At 38.5% G+C, this 18073-nt stretch overlaps 3 protein-coding genes across 39 annotated transcripts in view; 2 read left to right on the plus strand and 1 right to left on the minus strand.

Moving 5' to 3' along the window:
- adgrd1 (adhesion G protein-coupled receptor D1) overlaps positions 1-4125 on the minus strand; it is a 30438-nt gene extending 26313 nt beyond the window's left edge. Inside the window, exons 1-6 of one of the 3 annotated variants that reach the window (XM_044197073.1) lie at positions 3267-4125; positions 3122-3158; positions 2666-2758; positions 1904-2002; positions 1315-1437; positions 1019-1195 (exon numbers count right to left, since the gene is read on the minus strand). In XM_044197073.1, coding sequence (XP_044053008.1) covers positions 1019-1195; positions 1315-1437; positions 1904-2002; positions 2666-2758; positions 3122-3158; positions 3267-3320 — 583 coding nt within the window. In that variant the 5' untranslated portion in view covers positions 3321-4125. Of the gene's footprint in view, positions 1-1018; positions 1196-1314; positions 1438-1903; positions 2003-2641; positions 2759-3121; positions 3159-3266 lie in introns of all 3 variants that reach the window. The other 2 variants (XM_044197072.1, XM_044197074.1) reach the window with 2 other exon arrangements.
- A 494-nt stretch (positions 4126-4619) lies between these two features.
- stx2b (syntaxin 2b) lies at positions 4620-12416 on the plus strand. 2 transcript variants are annotated; one of them, XM_044197140.1, is made up of 11 exons: positions 4623-5014; positions 5112-5186; positions 5284-5383; positions 6164-6238; positions 6352-6425; positions 6838-6946; positions 9824-9897; positions 10076-10213; positions 10404-10514; positions 10649-10759; positions 10926-12416. In XM_044197140.1, the coding sequence occupies exons 1-10, from the start codon at positions 4985-4987 to the stop codon at positions 10742-10744; spliced, it is 882 nt and encodes a 293-aa protein (XP_044053075.1). In that variant the 5' UTR covers positions 4623-4984; the 3' UTR covers positions 10745-10759; positions 10926-12416. The 2 variants fall into 2 exon arrangements, with proteins under 2 accessions (XP_044053076.1, XP_044053075.1); XM_044197141.1 differs by lacking the exon at positions 10649-10759 and having other exon boundaries at positions 4620-5014.
- A 2570-nt stretch (positions 12417-14986) lies between these two features.
- Positions 14987-18073, plus strand: part of rimbp2b (RIMS binding protein 2b) — an 84267-nt gene continuing 81180 nt past the window's right edge. For 6 of the 34 annotated variants that reach the window (XM_044196468.1, XM_044196481.1, XM_044196470.1 and 3 more), the window contains exons 1-2: positions 15004-15138; positions 15232-15354. In XM_044196468.1, the coding sequence (XP_044052403.1) occupies positions 15073-15138; positions 15232-15354 (189 nt within the window). In that variant the 5' untranslated portion in view covers positions 15004-15072. Of the gene's footprint in view, positions 15139-15231; positions 15355-16795; positions 16903-18073 lie in introns of those variants that run through there. The other 28 variants (XR_006378054.1, XM_044196485.1, XM_044196487.1 and 25 more) reach the window with 15 other exon arrangements.

Genomic DNA, 18073 nt, shown 5'->3' on the forward strand with positions numbered 1-18073 from the left:
TGTTCTGGTCCTGCAAGCTCTTTTCAGTCAATTTTACAATACAAAGAACCTACTTCTCCTTGTTTCTCTGAAGTAAACTGACAATAAAGGGAGTTGCTGAAGACAATACATTAGAGTTAACTGTCTGAAAACACATCTGCCAGAAGAGCAAAACAACCGAAACACATCTCATTTGTGGTTAGAATATAAACCATATGTGTCAAAGACCACCCACACTTAAACATTTTAACTCTCTCTTTCACTTCTTTATGAGGAGAGATAGCCTTCACTGACAATTAGATTGGTCATAGGGTCAAGGTTTAAGCTATCACCCTCAAAGCCTTTCTTCACACTTGTGAAACCCAAGAGAGAGAATGGTTCTTAAACTTCAACAAGTCACACTGTATGAGAACCAGATGACGTTTGATCCTCTGTACACTTAAATCAAAATTGAGTTATGACGCCCCATGAACACAACCTTGAGACATTGCAGCAAAAACAAAGATGACAGAAGTCATTTGAGAACACAATACTGATCTGTAAAAGTTTCACATAACATTAAGCCTCATTAAGTTTTTTATTTTATTTTGTCAAAACAGTTTACCAAATCATTTCATCTCATTTAAATACAATTTTTATTTTGAGAATTGAATACATAGTATTGGTCACACTCTGACCTTTATTATGTTTCAAATTTCATCTAATTTGACCTTTTCTAATCACCAAACATTATTGAAAAGAGGGAAATGACTGCATCTCACTTCACATCCATTATAATTGTATGTTTTATGATACAGTAAAACATTTATGAAATTCATCCTTGACTTGCCAAATCAACTTTCTGTGGCTACATCTGGTTTTAGATAATCAAATCATGAATGCAATTACATAACATATATATATATATATATATATATATATATATATATATATATATATATATATATTTCCAAGACCAAAATACATTCCTCATGGGTGCCTATTGGAAATTTAACTAAAAGAACACTGTGCAATACAAAGTTAAATTAATTCACAGTACCTGGAACTCTGATGTTGGCCTTCCATCTGTGGTTGTTGCCTCGAGTGTAAAACTCCACATATCCTCCAAAGGGATTGGTGTAGACAGAGAAGCCATTGGAGATTACTTTCCCTCCAGAGGCTACGGCAAAACGGGACTCTGCCTCGTGGTTTTTCCAAAAGAAGGAGAAGGTAATCCCTAGCGAATGATGAAAAATCTTTTGTAACCATCAATGCAAGAAACTGAAAAACTGAAATGGTTAAAAAATCATTTGTGTTTTACCAAATTATTGTATGCTTAAACTGCAGTGCACTCACCCTCAGGACCACACAAAGTAGGGTCACTAATGCAAGAGTTCTGGTAGTTTCCAAAGTGGAGAAAGGTACCGCCGTTATCTCCATTCAGAAAGATGCCCCTGTTGACCATTCCTTCAACAATATCTGCAGCAAAGCACAAATCAAGGGCATCATTCCGCTAGAAAATTATGAGCGGTATCAGTTAGCCAGGAGGTCTATTTAAGTGCCAAAATATTCAAAATGTTTAGTTCTCTGTTCATCCAACAAATCAAATCATCCCTTAATAGTAAACAAATCATAAATTGTTTTTGCAACTGATGAACATGAGGGTTTTAAGCTTTCTTGGTATCTCATAACAGAACACAAAGGCATTAATGAAGTGGCTTAAATGTGTTAATATGTTACAATTCTTGTTTGACTAAAGCTAATGAACAATAATGAATTATTAAAAGGCCAAGAATTCCTCATCTTGTGCTGCACAGACAAAAGACCAAACAAGGAGAAAAGTGTGAAATGCTTAGCTCAACCGTGTGTAGATACAGAGAGGACAACAGATGCAGTTGGTGATGCACAAATGAATTTCAGTGAGCAGAAAGTGATTGATCCTCACCTACTGTTGCAGAAATGTTAGTGTAGGCAGAGTCATTGGTATACACATAGGAAGAGTTATGGGAGGAAGGGAGCACAGTGTGGTTGTGGATTCTGAGAGCTGGACAAAGACAACGGAAAAAAACAGTGATTCACACCTATATAGACACATAACAGAAGACACAAGAGAACAGTGAAAGGAAGACAATGAGAGGGACGTAGTGTGCAGGTATGAGACAGAGTGATGCTGAGTGCACAGTGGCAACGCTCAAACAGGTTCAGCTCTTTTCCTCTTAACTTGAGGATTTTCCTTAACTCAGAGTGACTCCACACATCATACTCAAATCTATACCTGATCCCTCTTCAACTTTATCATTTGTTTTTCAACATGGCTGCAAACTATGCAAACAATGCATGTGAAAGAAGTAAGTTCAGTCCTTCACCAATTAAAAGACGCAGAATAATGATCTATTCCCTACATTTCTGCCAGGCTATTACCACCTCCAGATCATGGGATACTGTATGTAAAGTATTGCAACATTTCAAAGTTACAACTTATATTGTTCTATAATTTCAGTGATAAATCTGACACACAATATAAAAGCTCTGAACACAGCAGCACATTTAAAAAGCATGATGGCTGTGGCTGGAAGGTGGGTGGTGAAAAACAGCTTGAGAACCATGCAGAGAGCAATCAGAAAAAGACATTTAGGTGGTGCATTCCCATGAGTATATACAGCCTGTTTTTGTATGCACATACTTATGTTACTTCCGTTTACATAACCTGGTCTGTTTCCAATCTGGTCCCATAGTTCATGGATTCCGTCCACAGCATCAAGAGGCCAATAATGTGAGGCCGTGGCCAACACCTGCAGGCCTGGACGGAGAGTTCACGGGTAAACAAGCATCCAGAAAGGGCTTTTCCCCCAATCAAGCTCTGTCCCATTACTCAAAATGTATTTTCCTGGCACTCTATTTTGGATTTGGGGGGATTAAAAGACTGATAATAATGAACCCAACAGCTGTAAAAGTTATACAGATGATTCTGATTAATGAGAAGAGCAATAAACAAATCAATAACATCTTCTCATTTGGAAGTTAGCAGATGGTAAAACACTTTGTTTTTAAAGTTCACTGCATATTTATGATCCAATATATAGCTGTATAATGTCATCTTATTTAAGTCTGGCAACAGTATGGAAAAACAAAAGCAATCACACCACCCATACAAAGTTACTACCTGGATGCTTCACAGGTTGTACCACTTGAGCATAAACCTGTAAAGAAATCAAATGTATCTATAAAGGCTGCAATACAACAGATGACCACACTATAATAAGAGAGGATGGGGCTACAGTTATCAAAATGTGTGTGTATGAGCTTACCTTAATACAGGACACAAAAGCTGTAAAAAGGTGAATTTGCAAAGAAAATCCCATAGCTTTTGTGTGTACCGTATAAAGTCTTTTCTAAAACAACTGTTAAATCCCCAAATAAAGATGAATCCAGGAGCAGTCACTCATTATTCCAAGATGTGAAAACTTCTGATCAGTCCATGTGTCCAAACTTAGAAATATAGATAAATAATAACCACAGTACTAGAACAAACAAGGGATCAGTTAGTGTTCTGGCATGAGGCAGAAAAACTTCAGAAGTTTCCCTTTCATGACAGAAATCTGAAGCCCAACTTCCACGCAGAAAATGTAATCCGTGCTCTTGATTCCTACATTGAACTAGTACTTATTTGAGTTTCTGTGTCTACATCTGGAAATTGCAAGGAGTAGAGAAGCTCCGCGGAGGCGTACTGGCTTGTTGGACTGAACGTGTGAATTGCAAAACGTGATGTCATTTTTGGATCTTCTGAGGAGGGGCGTTAGAGCTGTGCGTAAATGGCAATATTTGTGCGTAATTGGAGATTGCGCGGGGAATTAACGAGATCAGGATCTACACTTTGCGATCCAAATAGTGTTTAGATAAAAGATACGTGTTAACATGAGGTCTCATGACCAGTTTGGATATTGGGTGGAATTACAGGACAACACCCCGGACTCTCTGGGAACAACAGGGATGCTGCTGAAGATGGTTGGTTTTTGTTTACTGAGAGGCAGGCAGACTCAGAAATCACTGGAGTCACACAGATACATATCTGCAACACTAATTATAACTTTTTATAATTGACCGGATGGGTTTGGTTAATTACACTTAACAACCACTCAAAGATGTATTAAATAAAATAACTTACCTCACACACTTACCTCACACTGTATCCATACAGAGTCATCAGAAGCACTGCTAGTCCCATCATAGGCTGCCAAGGTCAATTTGCATACATATTAAGGTAAACAGCGCCACCGTGTGGCCAGATGGCCAATAGTTCAGTGGCCACCAGGACGTGCTTATCTATTATTTATTAAACCTTCTCGTATAACTGCCTGGTGATGTGTTTGTTGTCAAAGTAAAATTCATCATCTGATAAAATAAAACAAATCACTGTTTTTTTCATAGAATGAACTACAAAGGACTGTCTGTCACTGGTACGTAGTAGTAGTTTTTAAATTTAGGTAATATAATATTTCCTTCTTTTCTACTTTCTACCCTTCTAAATATATAATGGGATTACATTAATTTAGTTTGTTTATCATAATGAACCGATCAAGAGAGAGAGAGAGAGAGAGAGAGAGAGAGAGAGAGAGAGAGAGGGAGAGGGACAGAGAGAGAGAGGTGGGAGAAAAGGCGTATCCCGGGGAAAGAGGTGTAGTGTATTTGTTACGGGTCCTTTGCGCTTGTGCGGTGAGAAATATCGAGAGAGTAGACCAGAAACACAATCACTTTTATTTTGTAGAGCTCTCACTTGTTAGAGCTGTATTTTAGACCCAGTTTTTACAACTTTTAGAACTGACGCGCTCTCTTCCTTTCTATCGTCTAAATAACGCCGTTAATGTATACCTACTGTGCTTCTCAGCTCAGCTCAGATCAATTCGACCATCTCGACCTCAGTCCACAGTAAGAAGGCTCAATGTTATTCTGCACATGGAGACTTACAGGATGACCCAGCGGATGTTTTGCTAGAATTATCTAGGCAGGAGAAGAGCTTATCGGTGTGATGAAGGATCGATTGGCTGAACTGACTGCTGTAAGTGTCTTTTCTTGTTTTAACTGTATATACCTTGACAGGTAAAACATCCCGGCTGCACAAAAAGTCACTCAAACACATTTTTTCTTCCGTACAGGGTAGGACACAAGCAGAGGAGGATGTCGCAGTGGCAGTGGACAGAGATGGCTTCATGGAGAGCTTTTACAGAAGGGTGGGCATCACTGCAAAGTCCAGGATGCGCACAGGTTGGGGGACCGGGATGATTGAGGATACCGATGTGTTATTGATTGATTTGTTGGTTGATTTAGGTGGAAGAAGTTAGAGGACTCATTGCTAAGATCGCCTACCAAGTGGAAGAGGTGAGGAAGATGCACAGCATGATCCTGTCTGCACCCAACCCAGATGACAGTAAGTGTGTGTCTTCATTAAAAAATAGGATGGAGACAGAGAGCATTTGAATTTCAATGTTGACATGGCTGTAGTCTTCAAGGTTTAATTTGTGCATTCAATTGTCTTGAGAGCTGTTTGGCTGGAGTTTGATTTTTGAGGCACAGAGTGAAAAAGCAACAAATGTCTCACTTCCTTTGTTCTATTCCACCTCATTGTAAATGAGTGGCTGCCTGGCCGGAAACCTGTAAAGGAAACACCTCCGTTTTGCCCCAAAACTCCCAAACCATTGTAGTTTGGGCTCTGACTTGTCCTGTTGGGAACCTTTTAACAATCAGGGATTCAAACATGCTGTCATTTGCATATGTTTGCAGGCACCAGTGTATTTCTCTCCTACTAAGTATTTAAATTTAAAGATATATAATATCAGCATATGTGAATGTGAAGCAGCACATTGTTAATACTGGATGTACTCAGTTCCTGGCTTTGTTCAGTGTGTGAGCTGAGGCCTGAGGACCCTGTAATACAAAGAGCCACTTTACAGTGCCATGGCATCATCAGTAGAGTGTTTTAAGATCCATGATGTGGAAATGGTCACCAGGAAAAGAAACAAAGGGCGTGTGCTTTGTGCTGTGTGACCTCTGCAATATTGCCACAGGGTTGTTGCCAAGTTACAAGATGAAATTGAAGTAAATCCAATATTTACAGGAGAGAGAGAGAGAGAGAGTCCCAGTGATTAGAGGGTGACATTATTTTTCCTCATCACCAAACCAAGTGTTTCCTATTTGTGTTTGCATGAAGGAACAAAGGATCAACTGGATGCACTGACCAGCGATATCAAAGGGAACGCCAACGTGGTGCGAACTAAACTAAAATGTGAGTTAACCATAACGTGATTATCACACTTAGATATTTACTGACTGCACCATACAATAGCTGATGTTGTCTGCTGTTGTGTAACGTTGTATCACAACTCTCTCCCTCTGAAGCCATGGAGCAAAGTATGCCCAAAGATGATGCAGTTAACAGATCCTCTGTTGACTTCAGGATCCAGAAAACACAGGTCAGCAAACAGATTGATTGCTACCTCCTCTCTCTCTCTTTCTCTCACACACACACACACACACACACACACACACACGCACACACACATTACACATCCTGCCCATACATGATCATCATCACCCATCTGTCTTTGGTACACTAACATCAGGAGGGAAATGGGGATAATGTTGTATAGATGTCATAGATAAATAAGGAATATTATAATATATTTATTATTATTTATTATCAAAATCCCAACTTTACCTGCCACATTCATTATTTTACAAGATGTGTTTGTAGATTGGCATTTCTTTTGTTTGAGTGTAATTTTGAACCTCGCACAGAAAGGTACCCATACATACCCATTAAAATGTACTTTTAATTCCAACACTGTAGTCTGAAATGCCCACGTTCTCACCCTCTGTCCTCAGCACACAGTGCTGTCCAGGAAGTTTGTGGAGGTCATGACCCAGTATAATGAGACTCAAGTGTCCTTTCGGGAAAGAAGCAAAGGAAGGATCCAGAGACAGCTGGAGATAAGTAAGTAACAAATAATGGACTCCCTGGATCCTTGTGAGGCCAGGAATTATGGACCACATTTATAGAGTAGTCTTTGAAGCTTTAAAATAATTATTATTCAGGTAAATTGTTACTACAAACATGAAATACTCTTTTTTTTAAAAAAAACCCCCACATCAATGGCTTGAATTTGGTTGCACATTCAAGATTTGTGAGTGCAAGATCTAGAGATAACAGAGTGACAAATAAAACCCTGAAGCTGTGTTAGGACAGGATCCAGGAAACAGACCACACCGGTTTCCTCTCAGCTTCTCTGGACACAAACCTAACTGTTGGTTAACAGAGACTAGCAGCAGGACAGCATTTTTTCAGGTTCCTTCAAGTTGTCAAGGTTCTCTTTTGCACGTACCAAAGTCACAACTGATCACATTCAAACACTAGATTTTCAATGTTTTGTGTGTTTTGATGGAACTTAAATGAGTAGTAGTTGTAGTAGTATGGTTGATCAAAGAATAGGATATACAATAGAGCATCAGCCGCTTATTTAAAGATAAATAACTGGCGAGAGTTAACCAGAATGATTAAATATGTGCTGTAAATGTGGGGTCCAGCATTAACAGGATGTGTAAAATAGCAGCATTAGTGTATATAGCAGCAGAATCTAGAGATTTAGCATAATGAAAAAACAAAAGCTTATTAACTTGTGTTAAATGTGTTTGCCTTTGCAACCAGACAACTTTATCTTTCCCACCATTTTTCAGAGGAGTATGTTCGGTCATCTCTGCTCAGAATTACAGTGACAAACACATGCAAAGATGGTGTGTATCAGGTGCATTGTATTATGAACATATGCGTAACACGAGACAATAGCAAAAGGCAAATAATAGGACTGTCCCTACGGCCAGCATTAATGAGAGGCTGTAGTTCTCCACACTGCAGATGGAAGAGCCTGATACTGGAGATGGCTCGCTGTGTTTGTGTTGCCCAGGAAACTGGGGCAGAGGGCTCAGGGGCCTGTGTAACAGTAGTTCACCTGTCTTTGACACGGCCACATGAACCTCGCTCTGTGCTGTCGTGGACTTACACCATTAATTCACATCATTCCGAAGTGACACTCTTTGTATATTGATGAGTTGTAACGGTGGTGTGTTTTGCTGTGTTTGGCTCTGTCTCTCTGAGGAATAAGCCATTGCAAAAGGTGTGCACAGAGATCTGTCTCTCCAGGGGTGGTGGTGGTGGTGGGTGAGGGTGTTGTACAACAGGAGGCATGGCTTCAGGAAATGAAAGCTTTGTGTTTATAGAGTTTCAGCAGGTGTTGCTCTACGAGGGCTGCTGGGTTCCTTTGTTCCTCAGACAGTTCTAATCTTAGTCACAAGTACAACCCTTATCCATGAATAAACTGAAAACCACAGCAGGAAATGACTATAATTAAACATTGAATTATCTAAATTAACAGTCCACTGATAAATGCATTGTTAACAACTGTTGCACTGAGATTTGTAGTCTTATTGCAGCATGCTTTGCTATCAGTGGCTAGCACTCCATCTTCCTCACAAATTATTTGCTTCTTAAAAACATGTTAACAAAAGTCTAGCGGTGACTCCTAACTTCAATAGTAACCCTCAGCGTGCCTTTCTTTAATGCGGTCAAACACATTATCAGCTTTTTCAAAAGGGGAACATCACATTTGGAATGAAGTTGTAATTTGTTGTTTCGTTAAACAATACATCTCTCGCTACTTGGGGAAAAGTCAGCATTGTGTTTGTAGCAGTGTCCCCTGGGTGGATAACAGAAACATTATTTTTCTGTCGGCTCAATCAAAACAGACTGTACACACAGCAGCTTCACAACACTGCCAGACGAATGTATTATCCTGGGATTAGGTACACAACAGTATATATTGTACCAGGGCTAACCACAGACATTTGTTGTTTTTATTCTTGACATTAGTGCAACACTCACCACTCTGGGAGTTTTGTCTGTTAAATGTCAGAGTTATATTTTTATTGTTTTTAAAGCACGCTACAAAAACGATGAACACAAGTCCCTAATTACAACATTGTGCGTCAGATAATCAATCTTTTAGTCATAGACAGCTGTTTAACCCATAACCAAATCATTAAGCATAACTAGTCTTCTTATCAATAATGGATTAAGAGAGCTCAGTCCACTGGCCGTCAGATACTGAATCAAAGGTCCAGAAAAATAAAAGGGCATAAGCAGGAGCGGTGTCATATTAAAAAATCTCAGGACCCAATTTTCTTCTAATAAGCTATCAATAGCTGCAGCCTTTTTTAAAACTATAAAATCTTCACTCAAGGCCTGTAAATTATACCTTATTTTCTCAAATTTCAGAAACCGCATCATGTCTCTGTGCCAATTTCTGGGTGTTTTGGGACTACAGTTTCTTCATTTTAATAAATGGCCTGATGTGTAGTCAGGGGAATCTTTAAATCCATCCAGTCTTACTTAAAGGTCATTACAGACAAGCGTAGAGTAACAACCCTTCTCTAAAACACTTCATATATGAACACCCTGAATTCAGGGTTTTCATGTTCTCTGTCATTTTGCTCCCAGAATACGAATGTATCTAATTACAGTATGTAGAGTAAGGCCTGCATCTACAGTTGTATGATTTCATTAAGGTGGTTTATGCATCGTGCTGAGATGAGACACAATACTACACAGTAAGTATTCACACACTCACAAAGTTGCTGTGTGAGTGCATGTGTGTGTCTCCCACTACGTTGCCTATGTGCTGACTCCATGATCATCATTAGCTAAATTTCTATGATTCCATGATTTCTTTGCCACTAGTGGTTTTTGTTTAAGTGATGAATCAAATGGAGGAAGGTTCGGTTCATTGCTGAATAATCTGCCTGCTATTTATTATTTTAGCTGGAAGAGTGACCACCAATGAAGAACTAGAGGACATGTTAGAAAGTGGAAATCCCTCAATCTTCACATCTGATGTAAGTTTTCACTATCTAGTTTTAGCTATCACTGCCATCTAGTGGTGGAGGAAGAGGAAATCATTTGGGGTGGGATAGTGTGCTGGCAGGTCTTTTTTTTTTTACACACAGCTGGGAAAATTTGTTTGGTGTCTTTGGATGAATTATTTTACCTTGTCTCTCTATCTTTCTCCCTCAGATCATTTCTGATTCCCAGATCACACGTCAGGCGCTAAATGAGATAGAGTCACGACACCAGGACATCATGCGCCTGGAGTCGAGCATCAGAGAGCTCCATGCGATGTTCATGGACATGGCAATGCTAGTAGAAACTCAGGTAACAGCTAAATCTTTATCAGTGAGAAACCTGCCAAATTTAGTCTCATGAGTCAATGTCTAATAGTATCTACTTTGTGATACTTCCTCAGTATGGAGTAAGTGTACCAGTATGTAGTCACTATGTTTCTTTACCAATACTACCAAGACAAACGCAATAAATAAAAGCATTTGGATTCTCTCATTTACAGGGGGATATGGTTAACAACATTGAGAAGAACGTCTCCAATGCAGCCGAATATATTTGTAGTGCAAAGGAAGAGACCAAAAAAGCAGTGAGATACCAGAAAAAATCCCGGAGGGTATGTGTTCCTTTCTAATTTTGTGTTGCTAAACTGTCGTAAATAAACACATTTGCAAATGTCAGTTATACAAGATATCCAAGTTCAATCCAGTTATTGCAAGCTCAAATAACAACCTCTTCTTCACTTGGCAGAAATACATTATCCTTGCCTTTGCTCTGTTGATCCTGCTTGCTGTCATTGCACTAATTGTTGGCCTGTCTGTCGGACTAACCAAACCCCCTGTATGAGAACTACTGCGTAAGGTAACACTTCATCCACAACTTCCATTCCTTAAACACAACATCCATCCATTTATCTATACATCCACAAATGTCTTCATTCATTTAAAAACTGAATGGTTTAAAGGATTTGTAATGCAGTTCTTCACAAGCAACACTTCTGACTCCTCTGTTCTTCTCTTTTTGACAGAAACATCTCTGCCTCGCCATTTGTGGGGTTGCAGGTTTCCTCCTTTTACTCATCATAATAGTTGGGGTCTTTGAGTGATGGATTACATGGTTCCCAACCTCACAGCAGTCAGCTGTAGTCAGCACCTGTAGTGATGAAACTTGATGAACAGCTTCATAATAAGATAATAATGAGTCATAACAAGTCATTCACTATCCAACAGCATTACAGAGAGGTAATCTCTTGACCGCAGTGAAGTAAGTATGATGTGTGTGATCCACTTAGCACCAGTAACATCAGACCTCATGATACACTGTTCTGGAGCAGTTCTATACAGCTAGAATAAAGCGCCCTGTCAGCACACATCCCTTCCCGTTAGTGATGATGAACACTGACAGCACATCAGATTCATACACTGTACATGTATGTTCTGTATTGGTGCCATTTTTTCATGTTGGGTATCACTTTAAGACATTTCTAGGTCTAATGACTTTAAAAGAATAGTTTGACATTTTGGGAAATACACATATTTGCCTTCTTGTTAGAGTTAGATGAGAAGATTGATACCACTACATAATAAATATGAAGCGATCGCCAGTAGCCAGATAGCTTAGCTTAGCACAAAGACTGGAAACAAAAAAAAAAACAGCTAGCCTGGCTCTGTCCAAAGGTAACAAAAATGAAACGTTAAGGTTTAACAGGGGGTTAAATGCCAGACTATTTCTGGCCTTCTTGTTGTCATTGTGAGGTTACTGGGTAACTGGCACTGCTCCAGGCACATAATCTCTCATAAAACCACAATGTGTTACCAATTTTGTTACCTTTGGACAGAGCCAGGCTAGCTGGTTCTGGTTTACAGTCTTTGTGCTAAGCTAAGCTAAGCAAACCAGCTGCAGCTTGACATGACATGAAAGTGGTATCAATCTTCTTATCTTACTGTTGTCAAGAAAGCGAAAAAGTCAAACTATTGCTTTAATATTCAAAAGATATTCTCTTTATAAATTGATTGTATAATTTGTGTTTACATGTTCAAGTGTATGCTCTTTATGTTCTCTTGTCATTTTGTATATTTACTGTAATTCATGTGGACTGAATGCAAAACTACTACAGCTCAGGAGTCCTTTAGAAATAGAAAAATGTAAAAAATGTTATTCACTGTAAGCATTCCTAGTTAACTGTCTCAATCAGAAGAATTATTTTATTGAATGGAATTCACTTCATTCAACAACTCTAAATCAGCAACCTTACAAAAGTGCCTTCTCGACATCTAATATGAAACCTTAACTTATTCATTTATATTTATCATGATTGCGGTGTGTGATGACTGAAATATTTGTTGTGAAAAAAGTCATGCTGCAAAGTAGGACTCTTGGATGAAGTTATTTCAAGAGCACACATTTTCATTTTGATACATTTGATTCTTTTGTTATTTGTTTTTAAAGTTATATCCTGTATTTTATATTGAAACAGAATAATTTAGTCATGTAATTAAAAAATAAAGAGTAAAGAGTCTTGTTTGTTAATTTCCTTTCATATTGAAGGTGATTTATTAGTCATAAATATAGGATCACTCCAGATATTATATATATATATATTAAATTGCAAACACTTCTGAATTTGTTAAACAGAATTAAGGTTATTTACGCCAAACATTTGGAGGTTGGGTTTGTTTACAGGAAAACAGACAGAAAGGGTGCTGTTTAGTTTAGGACTAATGAGCACTTTGCACAAAGCGCTTGACTTCCGTGTAATCAACCAAACAAGATTAGTCAAGAAAGTGGAAGTAGGTCCCCTAAGGGCAAGTTCTTTTCTCTCTTTGAATTAGATCAAAGGAAACTTCAGAGGTGCACTTAGAGTGAAATGCCAGTGAATGTCCTTAAAATCTGCACATGGGGGTGTTTTCAGGTCACTGAGCAAGACATCCTAGATGTCAAGTTGAGTGATATTATGAACTGTGATCCAACTTGGACACAGCAGTTAGTTTATTTGGATGAGTAATTTCTGTGGCTAGGTGTAGGTGTTAACACTTTGGTAAATGAGACTAAATGTGAGGAAATAATATTTTGAGAGATATGGAGGGTTGTTTCATGTAGGAACTATCGGTAGAAAGAAAATAGTTCCTACATGTAAATGCTCACAACAAGGTCTGTGGATTATGATTTCTGGAAAGAGACATTGCTGTCGAGTTTTTCAGATGATTTTTTTTGGCGCTTTGAGCACCACAAGCCGAGGGCCATATAGTCCCATTATATTCAAAAAAGGCACACATGTCTACGGCCGATATCTCCAAAACTCGGCAACTCACACCAAAACAATCTAGATGGATAAATAGCACTACAGGTGAGAGGAAAAATATGTATTTTTGATTTGGTTGAACTGTCCCTTTAAAGCTGAGAGATACTCTGAAAATCACCCCCTTGCAATTTGACTTTTCCAACACTAATCATTTTCTTTGCCTTCTCCATCTGCACTTCAGTATTACATCATATTAGTTTCCATCTCGCAAAACTCAAACATTTCACTTTCTACAACTTGCCCTCTAATGATTTCTTTAGTGGATCAACTTTCTTTACTAATGTAGCGAAAGGTTTAGTGGAACTTTGCACTGTGCCAAATTCATTCTCTTTTTTGACTGCATCAGTACCCTGACCCAGCTGTACTGTGTGTTGAATAAAGCAGCTTATACAAGGACCCTACTCGCTCCCTCACACCTGCTGCTTTGTCTACTCTGGCTTTTTCATTTCATCTCATTCACTCTATTGAGCCATGTTTTTGATCATACTCCTGGGCTGATCTAACAGTGCAAACTGAATAGACTCAGCATTCTTATCCCTGCTGTCATGCCACTTTTACAGTATTCAAAATGACTGACAAAGAGTTTTTCTGGCTGATTAGACCTATGCTCAGCTAACAGTTACAGTTAGGCAGAGCTACGCTGGGAATTTTCTGAGGTCACCAAACTCAACAAACCAAAAGGAATAATGAAGGCAAAAGTTGCCCCACCTGTGTGTGTTCCCCACCAATCAAGTTTTCAAATTAAATTGAAAATATTAAATTAACTTCTGTCTTGTCTAAACATTAAACATAGTTGTATGGTGTAAATAAACATCATTCCTGGGTTGTTCTATTTAATTTTTATTAGAAAGCCACTGATATTTCTAGATTTTTTTTTATGTGACCCAAATGGGTGTGAAAATAATCATTTTTGCACAGAAATACATCTGCAGAAAAGTTGTTTCAGGATGAAAAGTATAGTAGAAGAAAAAGTGGGTGTTCTTTTACCACACAAGCCAAGCGCTAGCAGCTCATATCAACAGACAACAGCGCAGAATGTATGTGCAGATGTAACCTTCTAGGCCTTCATACATTAAAAACTGGCCGAAGCTCTTACATAATGAAATACAGAGGACTGTTTGGAATTACTAAACAGGCACCAAAGAGTTATCTGACCTATGAGAAGAAAAGAGTGGACCTCATATTGCAGTCTCTCAAAGTGATGCAGGAGGCGCCACATTACTTGGCCTGTGCAGAGACTCTGATCAGATTTGAAAGGTTGTAGAAGATTTTTCTGTTACTTTGTGCACTGTATGAGATATGTCTCTGCTCTTAAAATGATAAGAGTGAATTGCATAGTGCAAGAGAGTGCTTGGTCTAACTGGAATTTGAGCTGACAGGGATGGAAAATCCAACAGCTATTAGTTTCTTCTGCAGTCGTTTTGGAGCACGCTGGCCTGGATGACCCAGTGGAAACTGTACTGTAACTGATGACCGGACCACTGGACGATTTAATTGCAGCTTCATTTCTGCGGGAGTATGGCTTATCCTGCATCAGAGGTGGGTGGTAGTAAAATATTAAACAAATATACTGGATTTTGTAGAGTGTTATTAGTCTGTAGTCTCATTATAGCCAAAAATCAACTAAATATGATGCTTTCAGAAGAAACAAACCTTCTTTTATCCTTTAAACATACAGTACATTTCTTACATGCAGATCTTGCCTGTTTTTTTTAAATCACCAAAATATAATTTTATATGGTTTTATACTTTTATGTATTTCCTGTGGCAGCTACGCTGTCTTTTCTGCCTGTGTGTACTGACAATAATCCAACATCCATTATTATGTAACTCTGCTGAATACAGATATTTATAATCTGAACATGCTGGAGTTATGACATCATCTGGGACTGCTGACCATGACAAGCAGTTGGGGAAGCATGCAAACCGTTCTGTCATGGTAGGGTATTGCTTGTAACAAACAGGAAATGTATCATTGAGATGTAATGTGATTGATGCATGGCTTAATTTGATATCTGTTTTTATGTGCCAGTGGACAATGGGTTGTCAGAAGACTTGCAAGGTGGAGAAACTCCAGTCTCAGAGGGAAGTAGTGTGGAGCCAGAGACAAAGGTTAGCCACAGCAAAGAACAGCCGGATGAGAGGCACAGATAAGGTGAGCGTGGTGTGTTGTTTGTTAAGCTTTCGATGAATAAGCTTTGATTCAGCCGTGTCTGGACACTGGCAGGCTCAGCACTTGTTGTTGCCTGCAGCCATAATCTGACCTCACCATGCAGTCCTCAGCCAAGGCTCTTTACTGTCACCAAGGCTCATCATTAACAAATGCAACCATATGTGGCACTCAGTGATTGTATTTTCATCTCTTATGCACATGATTTAGCTATCAAACAAACAAGATATCGTAATGCTTTATTATTAGTGGTATTTGCTTGGTTATAAAGAGATTACCCAGCATGCCATTATCTAATATGCATTTGACTAAATAAAGCATAAAATATACAGTGTCAACAAATTCATTGCATTCAGGTTGTTTTGCATTAGTCTATAATGGTAGATACCCAAACCTGAACATGTATTTTTCTATTTGTAGAAAACCTACTTCGTATTCTTGTTTGTTTTAAGTAACTTTGTAACCATAATATGACATAAGAGGTGCAGGTTTAGAGAATATGAATGCCAGGGATTCATAGAAACTAAATGTAATACACAACAAGGACAGACAAGAAGCTGAAGAGCTATTCAGGTGTAGAAACACTGACATTTTTCTTAACAGTAATGGTTGTGGCATTGAACTACTGGTAGTGCATTCTTGTGTACAACAGACTCACAATTAAGAGTCAATTTTAGAGAACAGAACTGAAACTGTCTGTTTAAGCATGGTAGTGCAGACATCCGATGATACAAAATGAATACAGTTATTTTCCAGTTATTAATGTACTTTTTATTTTGCAGCTGGGTTGGTAAATAGCCTGAGTATTTTATATCAGTGTCCATGTGAAGATTAAGTCAGTCTGTCATCACAGGGTGGTGTGTGTTTTTGTATTGTGTGTATGTGATGTGTGTGTCTATGCTTGGGGATGTGGGAATAGGTGGTGGATTTTAGAAAGGTACATTGTAAATCATTTTTAAGATGGTTCAACTTAAACATGTTAGTTCCCCTGCTGCTTTAAAAATATGAGTAAACTGAACTTAACTTGAATAATTAGTTCAAAGTCGTCTCGTGAGCTGTGAAAATGTAAAACTAAGTTAAGTTCACTGAACTTGAGAAAACATTTTCAATAAACAGTTCAGTCACACTGACAAACAGCAGACAAATTAGCTTTCCGTTTACTTACAGCTCCTGTTGTAGCCTCTTTATGGCCTACCAGTATTAATACAAAATCAGCATGTGGTGTTGCTAACAGTAACTCTGTTATACTATAAGTGCATGGGGGTATGGACTGAATTCAATACTAACCTTCATTGTGGTTCGCATTGTTTTCGTTATTACGAAAATGAACAACCATGACCCGTGATGTAGCTAGGTACGCGTGCTGCGTCTCCGACGCGTTAAAATCCGAAAGGACGCAGTAAACTCACTGTTGATGCGTCCAGGGGACGCACCATATCCCCCCCCGATAATGCTAACGTATACTGTGAACAACAAATTCGTGTTGAAATCATAGAAATAAACAAAAGAAACTCCGCTGTCAAAAAAAAACAGGTAACTCCTTTGGTAACGACCAAAAAACACTCCTTAAATCTCACGGACACGATAGACGGTGAATTAACAGTGTTATGAGTCTGCATTTAATTCGCCATGTATCTGATTCACCTGGCAGCACGTATTTTAGTGAAAAATCTTAATTTTTTAAATGTTCGTCTCTCAGTCCACCAGTCTTCTCTCACTAAAATACCGCAGCTAAACAACGGAGGCTGGTAGCGAGTTGAGGCACAAAATCCAAAATGTGAAGTACGGAAAGTATGTAAGTACGGAAATGCAGTTTATCTTTATGGATTATATTGATGCCGAATTGACAAGAAGACTGTCGACATATGACGCCTTTTATCTTGTGTTTCTAGAGTCATATGTTTGTGGACACGTAAGGAATTGTTAATATGTCACATTTCCAAAGGGAGTTTGGCGTAATATTTTCCCCGGAGCGCGCAGGGAGCATCAGTTTTATTCAAACTGCTAATACTGTATGTAGCCTATATTTTAATGTTTTGTCACCATTACAGGCACACTAGGTAACTGCTAAAGTATGATAAGGTTGTCTGATGTTGAGGTTATTGGTTTGATTAATGGTTTACAGTCTAATTATTTGTGTTTGTAGTATTGAATACTGACGGTGGCTGATCAGGCTCTTTATCAATTGTACTCAGTTTCTAACGGCAGTATGCAGTAAATGTTGCCCTTTGTGTGCATGTTTTTAAACTACTTTCCTAATTAAACATGATGTTATCACTCCTGATGAAACTTGAAAGCTCAGCATTCTCGTTGCCCTTTAGCTTCCCGTTTTAACATTTATTCACCCAGAAAAAGCTAATATTTCTCTGTATAATGTGACCTCCTCTTTCTGTCAGCTGCTGTGTGTTTGCAGTGTATTTACCGATTTGGTATTTTTTTGTTTCAATTTCAGATACATTTTCATCGTAGAAAAGATAGAACACTCCTGGACGAATGAGGGACTACACCGTCATAAATTTTCATCATACATAAATAACCATAATTATAACCATATAACATCAAACAGGAGTTTAACACTACAATTTGTCAAAAAACACAAATTTTATTGTGGACTTAATTTCCCTGGGACCCACTCAAATGACCACCTGTGGGTCCCGGGACACACTAAATTGAAAACCCATCAACATCGCTGCATGACTTAATT

This window comes from Siniperca chuatsi, linkage group LG5 (assembly GCF_020085105.1).
Source record: "Siniperca chuatsi isolate FFG_IHB_CAS linkage group LG5, ASM2008510v1, whole genome shotgun sequence".
NCBI classification, from domain to species: domain Eukaryota; kingdom Metazoa; phylum Chordata; class Actinopteri; order Centrarchiformes; family Sinipercidae; genus Siniperca; species Siniperca chuatsi.